Source organism: Haliaeetus albicilla, chromosome 25 (assembly GCF_947461875.1).
Source record: "Haliaeetus albicilla chromosome 25, bHalAlb1.1, whole genome shotgun sequence".
Taxonomy (NCBI): Eukaryota; Metazoa; Chordata; class Aves; order Accipitriformes; family Accipitridae; genus Haliaeetus; species Haliaeetus albicilla.
Window position 1 is genome coordinate 5,883,074 of NC_091507.1, and position 17,114 is coordinate 5,900,187.

General features: G+C 37.6%; 1 protein-coding gene across 3 annotated transcripts in view; it reads left to right on the forward strand.

The window, feature by feature from the left end:
* Positions 1 to 17,114, forward strand: part of PUDP (pseudouridine 5'-phosphatase) — a 75,057-nt gene that overhangs the window by 39,697 nt on the left and 18,246 nt on the right. For 2 of the 3 annotated variants that reach the window (XM_069770463.1, XM_069770461.1), the window contains one exon: positions 2,856 to 3,085. In XM_069770463.1, coding sequence (XP_069626564.1) covers positions 2,856 to 3,085 — 230 coding nt within the window. Of the gene's footprint in view, positions 1 to 2,855; positions 3,086 to 6,497; positions 9,167 to 17,114 lie in introns of those variants that run through there. The other variant, XM_069770464.1, reaches the window with a different exon arrangement.

Below are 17,114 nucleotides of genomic sequence, written 5' to 3' on the forward strand. Positions count from 1 at the left end.
TTTTTACTTGGTTGTTTTTGATGTAACTGAAGTCTTCATTTGATTGAAAAAAATCTGTGTAGCTATAGGGGATATAATGACAAAGTATATGCCAGGGGAAGTTTCTTACAGATCTGTAAAGCAGTTCCCTACTTCTTGTTCCGTTGATGTTTTCTGTAAAAAAAGGACAAGAAAGATACTAAGAAAGATATTATCTTCCTAATGAAGAATTATATGCTGAATTAGTACAATACTTGTGTCAGTAATTTGATGTGGTGGCAAAGTGTCTAGAGCTATACTGGTGGTAATTGATGCAAACAAAAATAGACTTTTTTGATCTATAGCTTTTACGAAGAAATAACAAACCTGGAATGAAAATATTTTTCAACTGCTACTGTCTTGAGCTTGTTAAGTTATGCTAGCTATTCTTCCATATGCAATTTAATATTTTTTTTATGCAGCTGATCTTCCTCTTGTATTTTTTTTTCTAATCTGTCTTGCTATGTTCACACATATGCAAATAATCATTTTTTAAATAGCATATTTTTATTAAAGTGCACTTTCTGAATAATGTAAGTCTTTACTTTCTGGAGCTATTAGGGGCAGCTGCATTTTAGCTCCCTTGTAGTGACGGAAGTGAAAAAGAGAAAGTAAACACACACACACACATTTACACGCTGAAATCATGATTCAGTGGGGGTATATAAGAGAGAACCCTGAAGAAATAACCTTTCTGCAGCAGTGCTACCTCCAATAGAAACATAGAATAAACATACCCTGTGACAGATGAACTGAAGCTGTAATGCAGGGGGACTGAAGAAAATCAGCTATTTGAAAAGAGCACAACTTTAGAGAAAACTAACAATATCGTAGCAAGGGCATAGAAGATAGGAAAAGTCTTCTTGTGTAATCTTTAAACTTCTTTATATTACTACACACACAATATGCTAGCCTGGCTAAATGTTGCAGATGATTTAGAATAAATTCCTTTGAATTAATGCATTTTATTTTAAAAAAGACATTTAGGCTACTGCTTTACATTGAGAGATCTTAGTACTTCCATTAATTTAATATGGACTTAGTTCACATGTTTCAGAATGAAGACAGAATCTGTATCTGGAATAAAAAGTTAACTTGTATTTAGCATCATATTTCAGTAAGAGGACAGAGTAGCATCATTTAGGAAAAAATGCACTTGCTTACTGTTAGTGTAACCATTTAAGGGGGCATAGGAAGGCTTTTAAATGGGTGATGCATTGACATTGGAGGAGGAATAACACTTGTTACTTCTGTCCAACTGGAAATCTAACATCACAGAAGTGCATGTATTTATAGTTTAAAGGCTGTCTTCAAGTACAAGCATGGAGCTGGAAATGTCAGTTACTAATTGGTTGATTAGATTCTGCAGAATACAGAAGAAATCTGCAGAGGGCCACATCTACAGGTCATATTTCCAGATAGATGGGTTAGTTAATGCACCAATTTACTAATCTGCACACTTTATTATCAGTAGTAATTGTTAATTCTCAAAGTTGGGCATATGACTATACTTGGGAAAAATGTACTGCAGATAAGATTGTTGTTTATAGAATTGTCAAATGGAGCAGAAAGGCTGGATCACATGGGATATGCAAATTAGAGATGACAGGGCGGCACAGGAAAGAATTAAATGAACATGAGGAGCAGGAGTGCTTTGAGGGAGCAGGGACCAGGCATAAGTATGACAGTGAATCAAGAGGAAGGGAGTAAGATTACTGTAGTATAACCAGGCTTGAAAAGTGGGGTAAAAATTGATGTAGTTGGAAGATGAAAACAAAGAATTGTTCTCAGGTTGGTTCAAAGAGATGGAAGTCAGTTGGAGGCTTAGCTACCTGAAACTAATATCTGGTGTCCAACACAGTTTGGGTTCATGCCAAGAAGCAGATCCCAAATGATTTTTCAGATTTGGCGGGATTTTCTCGTGTGAATTGGTAAAGACTGGGTGTCCGCTCTTGTTCTCCATTAGGCACTTGCTAATTGTTTTGTCTGGGACAGGTATCCAGCATTTAGAATGCTGCATTGAAACCTCTCCATAGGAAACTCAAAACTTGCACCAAATAATGAAGTATGTTTCCCTCTTACACAGACTGCTGTGTTCTCACTGTTCCCTGCATTAACCTTCTCTAGAAGACTGGATCAGATTGAAGTTTCTACCCATTAGGCTTGAGGTCTTCATTACTCTGGGTTCACAGCATCAGATAAAGATAAATCAGATAAAGCTCTGGTATTAACAACTGTGACTGACAGCTCCCTTCCTCTGCCCGGTGTTACTTGCTTTAGTAATTGCAGAAGAGAGAAACTGAGCTCTCTTAGGGGCTGGTTTAAGCCAGTTGGATACCTGCTTCAGAAATTAAAACTATACAATTCAGTGAGAAGAGTATATTTCTTTGACTTTGACTTTTTTTTTTTTTTTCCTCCTTTTCAGGAGTGTAACTCTGTGTATAAAAGAAAATGTTCCCCTGTGTGCTTTTCTCTCACTTAGAGAAACTCACAGAGTTTGAAGTAATAAATATACGTAATTTGGGGGACATTGCTTAAGGAGCTTCTAGTGGGTGGTGGGTGTACCTAGGCAATTATGTTGAACCCATTTTTGGCGTATTTGGAGAAAAGCATCATTTGATGACACAACAAGTATATACCTTGAGGAATGTTCCATGATTTTTGTGTGGAGAAGGAACGTTTCAGATATTGGAAAAAATTTCTTCTACACTAACTGATTGAAATAGGTTGTTATAGCCAGTAAGACACCTTTGTTGAAGTACTGCTAAATACATTGTAAGTAGGTACCTACATATATGCATATATATAAAAATAAAATGTATATATTTGTCTTGCAGGGGTTGATAAGCTGATACGTCATTTACACAAATACAACATACCCATAGCTGTTGCCACCAGCTCAGCTGAAGTGACATTTCAGATGAAAACAGCCAGACACAAAGACTTCTTTGGTCTTTTTCATCATATTGTGTTGGGAGATGACCCTGAGGTGAAGTGTGGCAAGCCAGAGCCTGATGCATTCCTAGTTTGTGCAAAGAGATTTCACCCTCCTGCACCTCCAGAGAAGGTAAGAAGGGGTGGGAGCAAATTAACTGAAAAGTTAGGAATACTCTCTTTGGGCTATATTTGGATATTTGGATTTTTTAACATGATAAATACTTAGATTAAGATTTAATATAAATATTATAAAAATCAGCAGCCTCTGTTTTCAAAGGTGTTTATGCTGCTGAAGCAAGAGATTGTTGGAAAACATAATTTCCCCACACTACGTATAATGTTTGTAATGCAGATTGCTCTGATTTACTACATGGTAGTGTGCAGTAATAGGAAAGTGTAATGATTTTCTTCTCTGTGCATAAATCTGCAAGCTTAACTTCACTACTCAAAGTTTGGAAACAGTTATTTAAACATAGATCAGTTTATTTTTCATACATTCATGGCTGATTTACCTCTTAAGTGTCTAAACATTAAAGATACTTCTTTGTAAAGAGGGCATATATTTTTCCTAAGCCATCTCTTTCCTGTTGCATTCTAAATCTCTGAGATCATAATTCTTGTTTTCTGATTTAAAACCGATCAGTTTGAGCAATCTTTCTCAAATAGTAGAGGTGTTTAGGTTCTCTCTCTTATATATAACTTCCCAAACTTGATTCTGAAATAGAAATCTGTAGGGAGAATATTTGAAAGATAAATTGAGAGTTAGTTAAAATAATGTCTTCACTTTTATTTTAAATTAAATTGCCTTTCTCCTTAAAATATTTTTCTCACTTCTTGTCTGTCCTGAGTGGAACATAAGTTTTGAAGTTTTGGAGTTTCATTACTGCAGAAAAATGCATGACATAAAGTTGTTTCTTAAAAATTAGTAAGTGGATTAGACTGTGATTACTGTTTTCTTGATAGGATTGTTGAAGAAAAAATGGTTACACAAATACATACAGAATGATTAGCTGAGATTCTTCAGCCTTTCATACTTCAAGGTCTCACCCAGAGTCTAAATGCTATTTGCATTGCCTGGGAATACAAAGTGAAATAAGTTTGATGCAAGGTGGCATACTATGAACAGTGTTAACCAAACTGTTTTTGATTTGGGTTTCTTTTTTTCTGTTGGAAGTTCTCTTGACATTCTGTGTGCATCAACTTCATTTGGAAACTTAGATGTTCAGAAAAGATACAATAAATGTATATGATCATGTTCATGCAGATGGCGGTTGTATGGACGTGTTAGGTACTTGTGTGAGTTGGCCTTGTATGTATGGTATGATCTAAATGTTGAAGAATCTGAACAGCAATCTCACCTTAGAGTCAAGCAGTTACGAATTTCGAACATGTTAATACTCAATTGAGAGCAAATACTGGGAAGAAGCCCAAGGTTTTGGAGGGAGTATGAGAGGAGTTGAAAACAAGCTTAAACCACAGCTTAATGTTGCTTTCTTATAAAATTATTCTTTCTGGCTTAACTGTTGTCTAGGGAACAAAAAATCAGGATATGTTCCTTTAATGTTGTATGGTGTGGTTTTTTGAAACAGGGTAAGGGGTGTCTAATGCATGCTTTTCAATTCGATGGAGGTGTGGCTGTAAGCTGTTCTGTAATTCTGAAAGTAAAAGAGAAAAAAGTATTCAGAATTTATATAAAGCTGGGTTGTAACGGGTATCTGAAGGAGAGATAAGGAAATTGATTGTCAGCTGTGTTAATGACAAATTCAACTGTTATTTCATGTGAGGAGCATAATGGTAATACCCAGAGGGAAAGCTTTCCCAAAGCTCGTAGTTTATTTGGCTCTATTTCAGAAAAGTCACAAGGTGGTAATAATCAAGAAGGACAAAAACATTTAAAAAAAACCAAACAAAAACCAAACAACCAAAACAGTGACACTGTGATGTAGATGTTTTTATTTATTCAGCAGTGATAGCCTTAGCTGTATTAATAATGAAAAAATATTTGAAGGTAATAGTAGCATCTGTATTACACTTAACAATTTTAAACTTTAAAGGTATGTTAGACAAACAAAATTTCGGAGTATTCATGGTAATTTTGTATAGTTATTTTCTTCAACCTTTCTTTGAAGAAGAGCGTAAATGTTTGAACCCATGCTTTTCCTTTATCTGAAGTTTAACAGCATTCAGAGTTCCCTTAGTGCAGATAATTCAGGTGAACTTTTTTTTGTCATATCTACAAACGTCACAAATGTTGTAGTGTGGGAATTTAGCACAATCACAGAACTCCCAAGAAGAAAATCAAAACAGTACATGTGAAACTATCTGAAACATTCATGACCAACTGCAGTGTAGTGATGGCATCCGCTGTGTTTAGTCCCACGCAGTGAACTAATAGAGCTACAGGTTTGGATTTCATTGGTTAAAAATCAGTAACATGCAAGTTTGCAGCAAAATATCAGGAGGTGTAGGTAATGTCTGCATAAGCAAGTAATTGGACTCAAGAGAAACAAATTATTAGAGCAGTATATTTGGTGCTTAGGCCCATACATCTATGCTATATGGGATTTGAATGTTTTTTGTTGGATTACGTTTACTCTGATCCCTGGCTGAAAGCTATATAAGGTTCTTTGGAGCTTTATGTCTGCTTAAGCATTGGAGATTGCTTGATAGGCACCTGGAGAGGACTTCCACTTTAGCTTCTTGCTAAAGCAACCTAGTACACACCAAAACTACTTAGTGAAACAAACCATCACATAGCAACTGAGAACTGTCAGATTTGCTTCAGAACTTCAGTGCTGCTCCAAGTGAAAAATACAGTGTAGCCATAGAAGGCCAAATCCAGAATTTAGCTGTAGTGGCATACCAGCCTGTGACTGTTGCTGTGTAGGCATACTTATACAAGTAGGCAGTTCTAAAATGATATAAAAACGGATATGATGTCTGCTTTACTATCACTGAAGGATGTCATAATTGTGCATCTGGTAGTTTCTTAAATGCTGACCTTCTGGTTTGCAGTCTTTGGTTAACTAGGAACTTAATAAGCACAATGATGAAACTACAGCACAGGAATTTCAAACAAGATACACCCTGCAAATTCAGCCTAGGTCTTACTATCATGTGATGCATGAAGTTTCATATGAACTTCGAACACTAGTAACAATGCACTGTCATATTGAGTAATTAATTAAATCAGTCAGGTAATCAAAATGTGATCTGCAGATTAAATACTAGAAATTCTGTCTTTTACTAACATTCAATTTTTTTTTAAATGTATGCCAAGTTCTGCTCTCAAATACACAGATGCAACTTGTATGAAAGCCAGCTGGAGCCTTACGCATGTAGAAACAATGTGTGCTTGAATATTGTAGAAATTTCAGGCCACAGTGTTCAAAACAGTGTGTTCTTTTCCATACATTTTATTTAGACAATTGAAAAAAACTTACCAAAGTATTATTTTTGTTTGTTTTTTTTTTATTGTTTTCCTACCTTCGTATGATCATAATTTGGAAAATAAGTTGTTTCATATTTTTACTACGTTTCAGATTTTTAAAACGGGCATTCCTTTTAAGGGAAACTTTAAAATGTGCTGCAGAGTTTCATTGATGACACCACTGTGAAATTTGGTATATTCAGCTATATACGCTAAAGGACGTTAAAGACAACAAGAAGGGCTTCTCTAAGTACGTAAGAGACAAAAGGAAGACTAGGGAAAATGTGGGCCTGTTGTTGAATGAGATGGGGGGCTTGGTTACACAGCACATGAAAAAGGCTGAAGTAGTGAATGTAGCAGGTGAGGAATGCCAGGTCCCAGAGACCAGAGCGAAGGGCTGGAGCAAGGAAGATCTACCCTTGTTGGAAGAGGATCAGGTCAGGGATTACTTAAGCAAACTGGACGTGAATTAAGTCCATGGGCCCTGATGGGATGCACCCTCAAGTGCTGAGGGAGCTGGCAGGTGTCATTGCAAAGCCACTCTTGATAATCTTTGATTAATTACGGTGATTGAGAGAAGTGCTCAAAGACTGCAGGAAAGCAAATGTCACTCCTATCCTGAAGAAGGGCAAGAAGGAGGACCCAGGGAACTACAGGCTGCTTAGCCTCACCGTGATCCTTGGAAAGGTGATGGAGCAACTAATCCTGAAAACCATTTCCAGGCACATTAAGGACAAGAATTAATCGGGAGTAGGCAGCATAGCTTCACCAAAGGGAAATCATGCTTGATCAACTTGATAAACTTCTTTGATGAAGTGACTGGCCTGGCAGATGAGGGGAGAGCAGTGGTTGCTGTCTAGCTGGACTACAGTGAGGCCTTTGACTCCCTCTCCCGTAAGATCCTCATAGGGAAGCTGTTGATGTATGGGCCAGATGAGCAGGCAGTGAGGTGGGTTGAAAACTCTCTGAACAGCTGAGCCCAGCGAGTGGTGGTCACCAGCACAAAGTCTAGTTGGATGCCAGTGACTAGTGGCGTGCCCCAGGGGTTGGTACTGGGTCCAGTCCTGCTGAACATCTTCATTAACAACCTGGTTGATGGGGCAGTTTGCTGAAGACGAAAAGAGAATGCTCAGAGGGATCTTATTAAAGTATATGAATACCTGAAGAGAGAGGCTAAGGAAGGCAGAGCCCGGCTCTTCTCAGTGGTGCCCAGTGACAGGCCCAGAGGCAATGGGCACCAACTGAAACACAGGAGGTTCCCTCTGAACATCAGGAAACACTTTTTTACCATGAGGGTGGCCGAACACTGGCAGAAGTTACCCAGAGAGGTGGTGGAGTCTCCCTCCTTGGAGATACTGAGCAGGAGGGCTGGACCGGGTGACCTCCAGAGGTCCCTTCCAACGTCAGTCATCCTGTGATTCGGTGACAGATTTCACAGATTTGATCTGGAAAAAAAAAAGAAGGGAACAAAAGTGCTTTCGCTAAACAAAATTTTTCTGTTCCATTTTGAATTAAAGGGGTCAAATTGTTCAATTTGGAATTTCTAAAAATTAGAATATTAATTTTTGCTTTAAAAGAGTTCATAATAACCTTGCTGATTGTGTGTTTCTGTGTGTATTTGTATATAAGATATATCAACTATAACTTTTCAATGTTATCTTAAACCAATTTTGTTTCATAGTAACAAAAATATTATGCTACTAAATTTCTTTCAAATATGGCTCTAACTCAGTGGGTTTCAGACATTCCCATGCAAACATTTATACATACTTCCAATATACTCATGTCATTAAAAACACATTAATTCATTATTTATCTACTTGAGGATGTGGTGGGTCAAGGCTTTTCTTTCCAGTATTTTGATTGGTTTGCCTGTAGCTTTTCTGTTAAAATAAAGGACCTTACTAGTAGTGCAATTTAAAAACAAACAAATACCATTTATATCCATTGTTTAAAAAGAGGAAAACATTATAGTAATACAAATGGTCATAACTCTCTTATGAAGAATCAATCTGTTCTATTGAAAAAGTTCCAAGTGATGTAAATCATCGCCTTAATTTAAAACACTATTTCTTTGTAGTTTCTTCCATTTCTAATTCATTAATTGATCCCATAGTTACGAATAATCTCTGTACCAAATCTAGTGAGAGCTCATTAAAATTTTTCAGACTGATTAAATGGCATTAGGATTTATGAGTCTCAGTGGACTTTTTATGTCATAGAAAAGAGAAGTTCAAAGAGAAATTTTCTGAGACTTTTTTGCTACAAAAGATGTAGTGAAAGAGTAAGAGAGAGTCAGAACATTATGACCATTTTGTAATTTTAGTCTATATTGTACAAGGAAAACAGAGGGTAAAAAAGGCTGATTTAGCACTTAGCACTTAACGTGACTATTATTATTGTGATCTTGTGTTAAAGCATGCCAAAACCTATTTTTTATTTCTTATCCCCTCCTTTTTTTTCCTGTTTCTACTTTTTTTTCCCCGCCTTCAACTGCACCACTTTTAGTGCATGTGTGTAGTGTATGTATTTCACTTATTATGGTTTTCAGATAAGCAGTTATTTTATTAGTGATGTTTCTGTTATTCCTTGTGTATACCGGGTGGTTGAATTTATTAGGAGTACTTGAAATAAGGTACAGAAATTACAAAGGCATGAACAGCCATTCTAGGTGGTGTACTGAGCTGTAAATTGGAATCCCTGCTGTTGAATCACATATTTTAGTCATCATAAATCTGCCCCTTTTCCATTTTAAAAATAAATTGACTTGCACTCTTTCCTGAATGTTTGCAATTCTCAAATCAGGCATTTTATTTCAGAAATAACAAAAGCATTAAATGTAAAAATACACAGACGTTTTTCAACTTAGTTCAAACCTACATCAATGGCTATCTCTTCAACCTTGGCTCTAGTCTGTCCTTTGAATAGGCCTATGTTACCGATTTTTCCTCAGCTGAAACACTCTTCTAAACAGCTGTTCATGGTGTAAACCATTCTGATTCACCCAAGCTCTGCTCACTTATCTCCTTGGGCTCACAATTTTTACCAGTTATTTTAACATATTGCTAGATACTTGCTTTTTCCAGTGGTATAGCCTGCGATCACGACGGCCATAATACACCTGACTTTTAAAGCGTTAGGCTGCATTCAGTGGGACAGACGGACGAAGAGGAGTTTGTAGCAGATGACCGTTGTTCACGTACGCTGCAGTCTGTACAGAGCGAGATACAGCACGTGCCAGCGGCTGCATGAAGAGGGATCAGTGTTGCTCCACCACTCTTTATAGCTGCCGGTGCGTTTTGAGGTAGAAAGCAGAAATTGGACTTCTCTTTTAAGAAGCCAGTTGACTTTCTTGTCTGTACTGATGTAATCTTAGTTCATTAATTCAAATTAGGCAGTTGATGGGTTAGAGCCGACAAAAAACTTCATGCATCATCTGATCTGTTGGTGCCAACTCCTGTGTAGCCAGGCAGTTAGTGCACTGACTGAAGGTCTGAGATGTTTGGGTGTTTCTGGTGTGTGTGTTTTCTTGTTGGGCTTTTTTGGAGAGAATTTCCTCACTACTTGCACAGTGCCCATTTGGAGTCCCTTACCTGCAAGGCTGTGCTCCCTCCGCGTTCCCATGAGCCTTGCAATCCTGTGCTGCGGAGTGGACGGCTTCCAAACAGAGCAGAGCAGACTCTCCTCGGCAGAAGTGTGTTTGGTGGGGATGGTGCCCCCTGGGAGGTTGTGGGACTGCTGGGCAACTCGTTCGGTGCCACGACAGCTTGAAACCGCTGCTCCTGTGTACACACGGTGTGCTTAAGTTTGCAGCAAAAGCAGGGTTCGGTCTCTCGACGAATTTAGGTGACATATGGCAGATTTTACTGTTACTGTACATGGGGTGACTGGGAGGTGAATGAAGCATGTTGCATCATTTGTGTGTACCCAGATTAGTTTAATTGTTCCATGCAGGCATACCCTGAAGTGTTGAGAGGTGATAGCAAGTGAAATCTGAAAGGGTACATCTATTGGCTTGAGAACAGGACTTTTCCACTTGTCTGCCTTCTAACCAAGATGAGGTGCCAAATTCAGTAGGAGCCTCCCTCTCTGACTTTATAGTTTTTTGAGAAACGAGTTTTTTTGCTTTCATGTGTGCATCAAAAATTGCTCAAACTCAACAGCCTATGTCCATTTCTCAGGAATTAAACATCTCTTGCAGTTAATCTTCTGTAAAGCATAATTGGAAAAGTAGACCCAGCGTGCTCCTAAAGTGTCAGGAAAAATTGACTCCACAGAGAACATAACAGTGATCTGGGACTTCTGTTTTCTTTTTAAAGCAGGTCAGAAGAGAGGGTCATCCTTTATCTTGCCCACTGTGTGAAATACTTCCTCAAAGAATTGGGGAAAACAGCTTTTTGAGCACTCTTCAACCTGAGGAGTTCAGCCTTCCAGTTTTGGGGTTTCCTTGGGGATTACTCTAGTTACCACATGGTACACCAGCTGTTTATTCAGGAAGGTTCTTGACTAGAATGTTTTCCTGAATTCATAAAGCCTTTACTTTTCTTGCTCTGCAGTGTGACTGAAGACTTATTTCTAGATGGCAAGTTGTGATTTGAGTATTTAGTATGTGTTGCTGGCCTAGCTCTTGAATTCCTGCTACTGTGGGGCACTGCAAAATAACAAACAGCAGAACGTTTTTTTTTACCTCCCTCCCACCTCGCCCCGCTGGAGAAGCTATTGATTTCAGACAGACACTGGAGAAATTTAAAGGAATAAATTATTAATAAATTATACTTGAACAATGTAGAGTTTTATGTGTTGGGACCTCCATCTTGAAATACTACTAGAAGCTTACAGCTTGGGGTGCGAAGATCACAGCACTCTAGTGGAGTGTACTTTTTATGTGATCTGCTGCTGGACAGTCTGTTGGCTGAATCCTGCCCCTTCCTCAGCTTCTGAGTAGTCTAAACCTGTAGCCCTTATTTGTGTCTCCCAGGTGGGCTGATGAAGTCTGTGATTATGAAGCTCATCTTCCAGCTTCATAAGTGTAATGGACATGGCTGTAGAGAGAAGAACGTGAGCTATTTCACCACATCTAACAATCCAGGACTTCTGAAGATCTGCTATACACATGCACCTTTTCTCTAAATCCATAATAGGCCACTATTTTATATTTACAAGACAATGAAAGGAAGGAGACAGTTATAAAGTTGTTTGGTTTGTTTTGTTTTCAGTTATCATGCTCGCGGTTCACATGGTTGATTTTTCTATCTCTCTCTTCTCCTGAGGCATGTGTGCTTGTGTGTGCACATCCCCCCCCGCTCCATGCTGGCAGTCTTTATTATATATTTGTGGAAGAAAAATGAGATGTTGCATGGCTTGAAAGTAATTTAGCTCTTAAGTGTTCCAGACGTTGCCCTTGTTACTGCAGTGCATGTTTATTTATGGATGTATTTGTCTTATGGAGATGAAAAAACTCATTGAAATTCCATGCGAAAAATAACCTGGTCAAGGTTTGCTTTCACTTAATGTATCTGTCTGGAAGAGGAAAGAAGGATTATAATTGGTTCTTAGTCTTTGGGGTACCCTACTTGGGGGGTGGGGAGGCAGGAATAATTTTTTTTTTCCTTGCATTTGTCTTGATAATGTATCAAGTAGCTGCTAAGGGACTTGATGAAATGCGATGCAGAATAAGAAATTATGTTCTGCAGCCTTCTTTGCTTCTACGTGAGGTGAGTGTGTAAGCACAAAGAGACTGGTACACCTCCAAATTCTAAAAAGCATTATATTCAGATTAGCAGGTCACTGGAGATCCGTTGCTAATTGTTTTAGGGAACTCATTATGGGTATTATCACATATTAATTATGCATGGTAAGTAGTAAAAAAGAGGGGGGGAAAATCCTTCTTCTATGATAAATTGCTCACTGAGTTATCTTTTCTTTCTTTCAAGACCTTGAGCGTTTTTTGGAGATGCCAAACAGAGCAGTCATTGAATAATTAGATTTTAATTAACAAGAATTTTAAAAAAATGTTTTTAATGTCTTTTGGGTTATAGCAAGCATGAATAAATCCTCTTTCAAGAAGATCTAGTGCACTGATCCTCTCTGTATCTCAAGTTACCTTTGTAATCACCCCAGAGCTTGTTGTAACAATGCTTTTCAACAGTTTCAGGACAAAGAATGAAGACTGAAACAAGGAATTGCAGTGTTAACAGTATTTTTTGGTTGTTTCTTTGTGAATTATTGTCATGGAGAGACCTGGAAACCTCTGAAAGCCTAAGGTCAACTGTGTGTTGCTTTAATGCAGTAAGGCTGGAGGAGAGAGAGTTCATTTGTTTGCTTCCTTTTTTAAGTTGCTTGCTCGTTGTGGAGATGCTGTTGTAGATAATGTTCAGAGAGCTGGTATTCATGGTAGGGTTCTGCTTATTCTGTTGTGTGGTAAAGAATTTGTAAGAGCCTGGTTTTTTGGCACGGTTGCAGAAAACCTACATACAGGACCATCAATTAACACTGACAAATTATTTATAGTCTAAACAGGGCAAAGCATTTTGCTCAGGCTGATTGCTGTGTCACAAAATAAGTGCATTTACAAGATGATTACAAAGTGTACTCCATAAAGCAATGTTTGAGAATTTTTTTATTATTATTATTGTGATAGACTGGTGGTATAAAGATAAAAGACCTTGTAGCACACACAAGAGCTGAAGAAGTGACAGCTTTATCTGCTAAAAAAGGATGCTTAACATTTCCATTCCAGCATCTCTTTATCTTAGAATAATAGCGTGATTCAAAGCCAAGAAGGAAATGGTTCAAGTTAAGCTTCAGTAAGACTGAAGTGATTGTGATTTAAAGTAGAAGACAATTCCAGGCAGTGGTAGAAATGCTGTCTTCCTATTCCATCAAAGCAAGCTTTTCATTTTTGTCTAAATAGTACTGAATATAGGAATTGCTCTTCATGCTCAGATTCAATGTCTGTCTTAATCAGTACCATCTCTGATGACAGCTAATACCAGAGGCTTAATAATCACCTTTTAGCTAGAGGGGGTTAATTTATCCACTTAAATTCTGTTGCTCATTTCAAGTAATTGAAGGCGCTTTTTTTTTTTTTTTTTTTTTTTAAAGGGGGGCTTTAGTAACTGTTTCACAGTATTCAGGTTTTTTTCTTGATGCTGATGACTACCTGGGGCAATGAATTCTGTAAATCTTTTGTATATGTTTTGAATTTCTCACCTTTTAACGTCTTTGAATGTCAGCTTTTTTTTATGTTATGAGTGAGAAAGATAAGAAGTAATTGATCTGCCACTCAGTATTTTAAGTACTACTCATCACATCCCTTTTTATTTCTATAAGTAAACCACTTTACAGCCTGTTCAGCCTCTCACCATCTGAAAGGGTTGTGTTTGGGATTTTTTGGGGGTGGGGGGCTGGGTGGTGGTGATGAGGGTGGGGGTCAGTTGTTTTTTTTTTCCCCTCAGAAGCGCCCTGATTGCATTTCTTCAGACCCTTCCTATCAAAAACATTTTAACATAGAATAATGTCTGTGGCATACAGTACTTATAGCATTTGAGATGAGACAGCATTGTATATGTCTATGAATATATACAATATCACCCAAGATCTGAGTTTTCACTGAGCTGTCTACAGTGATGCCCAGTACTTAAACTGAATGTTACAAGATGTACATGTCACTTATTTTTTTCCCAGCTAGTGTGTATTGCTTACATTTCTTGACCATTTTGTTTCATTTGACACTTGACTGCCTGGTAGACTACCTTGTCACTCCAAGTTTCTTACAGATGTTTCTTATCCCAACTAACCAACACAACTTTGTGCCATCAGCAGATTTTACCAAGTATAGAGGTAAGGATTACTAGTCAGTAATTCCCTGAGTAACACCAGAATTCTTCTAAAATGCATCTACAACTACTTTCTAAAATAGTAGCGTGGTAATGAGAAATGGTTTTTAATGTTAGTAACTCCTTCACTTCATAGTTTAGTTGCTTCAAAGCCTCAGGGTCTTGCTGCCTAGCAAAGACTAGCTGATGAGATTTCATCATTACTGAAAATACCTTCTGTTACAGAACATGTTTTCCTCCATTAGGAAATTGTCCTCTTTCTCCTGAACAGACACCTGGTCACGGTGATCCATTCAGTTGTCTTTGCCAGAGCATATTATTGCATCCTGCAGCTTCAGACTAAACAGTGGAAACATTAGGGGTTGCAGCCTATTGTCCTGAGCTTCAAAGCTATTACAGACTCAAAATACAACTGATTCAAAACAAAATGCCATGGGCAAAAAGCATAATAGTACGTAACTTATCTTACTGCTTTCCACTTTCAATAATGCATTTATCCCAAGAGAATGCCAACAAAACCTTTTATTTTACAAAGAATGATCATGTATCTTAGGTAGAATGCATTTGCAGTTTTAAGGTTAGCTATGATGTATCTTTTGAAAACTGCTTTTAATTGTGAGTTTTTAACTTTTCAGGCTGAAAATTTTCATTGAGAGGGTTATTTTTTTTCTTAAACTTCAGCGAAAAGTGTTTGCAATTATTTTACTGTTTTCCTCAGAAGATAATAATATTTTTAATTATAGTAAGAACTAGTACAATGGTCATATGATAACTTCCATGAGGAGTTATATTGTGTAGAGCAGGTGTTTGAAGTTTGGGAAGCTGGGAGTCCTGCAGTCAGGTGTTCTAGGAGTCAGGAATAATGCTATGACTCTACCATACTATGACCATTACTAGACCTGAGAATGCTCCTGAGTTTCCTGATGTTTGTGTGCCGTGGCTGCTCACTGTGTACATCATATTTATATTTACGTACACATTAAACATTGAAGGGGAAAAAAGCATTAGATCCACGTACGCTGGATGATAGGCACAGAGCCTGCTCTGGACAACTGTCAGAGCACTATGAAATATATATAAAACATCTAAGACTGTAAGAAGTACAGGTGTAGTTTGTAGAAACTAATCACTTCATGCACACGCACAATGATTGGCATTAATTTAATGAGTGTTGTGGCTTTTTTAGTGAACAAGGTTCCAAGTTCCTATTTTAGAGGACAAGCAAGTATTATCCCTCAATTTTCCTCAGAGTTGAAGAGTTAACAGAAGTAATTTCTGATAGAATTAAGTGAATCAGCCAGCTCTGTGTTAGCTTTTAACTGTATTCTCTGCTGCCTTGATCCAGCGAGGAGCAAAAGTGGTTTAAGCAAGACAAATTTCAGTTAATAGCTCAGCAATAAGAAGGGGAGGAAGAAGAGAATGTACCAGTGATTCTTGAAAGACTGTGTTTTTAAAGATGCTGCTGAAGAAGGATGAAGAGTGTAGGCACGGAGATTGTACAAGGCACAGAGGTCAACATGATATAAGACATTCAGCTGAAAGTGGGAGAAAGAGATAAAGAATGCAATTAAGTGAAAGGATAGATGATGTCTAGGGAGTAGAAGGAAATAAAAGCAAGACACACAGTAATTGTGGGTAAGATAATACAGTGCCATGAAGGTGAAAATGAAAACTTGAATTTGTGACTGCATTAAGTAATCTATATAGCTTCATTATAAATTATGAAGAGTTAATAGTGTGCAGTAGCCCATTTGTCCTTAACGCTTCTCCAAACATTTTTTAGGGAGTGTAGATGAAGAGTGAGGAAACAGTAGATAAGTTAATCATGTATATACTGAAATAGTAAAAGCATTTACTTTTCTGAGGCTAAGCATTCTGTCTCAAGAGGATTGGTAGATGATGTGACAGGGCTAACATTACAGCAAAAACTCTTCAAACATTTAGGATGCTACATGTCTAAATTTAAAATCTCATGAAGTTAGTGGAAAGAAGTCAGCTGCAAATGTGTGCTTTGGCATGTCTCTCAAAGTAAAGAGGTTTTCTTTAGAAACACTGATGTTGGAGTTTCATATTCTATTCTGTCTTCATTAACTAGTAATTCTAAGGCATTTGGACAATTTATTACTGTCCCTTCCTCCTGTCACTTGATTTTTTTTCTTACCATCTTAGCAATCAGTTGAGGAGCAAGTATGCTTGAAAGATGATGGTTGACTTTGAGTAGGCTGATGGAAGACTGTTTTACTGATATCTTACTATTTACAGATCTTCTTTGCAGCTGTGGTGTTAGCACATGACAGCCTTAAATTTCTTTAAGATGATTAATATTTAGTGGAATAACTTTCCTCTGATGTTTTGGGGAACTGATTTTGTTTTAGTAAGACACCGTTAATGAAGAATGAATAAAACGTTTGGTAAGTCGATTATTCAGAAAAGGCCTTCAGTGTAGTTTCTCTTAGAAATTTTGAAATGTATCCATTCTTTGCAGGAACAATACAGTCTCACCAGCTTTCACACCATTTTTAAAAATCTGTGAATTGAGTCCTTCGCTTCTCTGTCTGAGTTGAGTATGTGATCTGGCTTTGTGTAAAGTGATTACTAGTAAGAGCTTCAGGCTCACTGTCAGTCCAAGGATGAAGAAATCCATCACAGAATGCTGTATTTTAATAAAAGGATTTCAGTTACTCAGCAGTATGAAGACATAATAATGCTTGTGACATGCTGTGCTGTATTGCTTTAGGATCAGACTGAACATTGGAATAATAGCGGCATCGAGAAGAAAGAAAAAAATAAGCTGTCTGATTTGAGCATCTCTTTTTCTCCTATTGATTTCTATATTTAGCGCAGTATATGGTATACCAGGCCCTAGTTATAAAGACCTGTGAAACAAACTT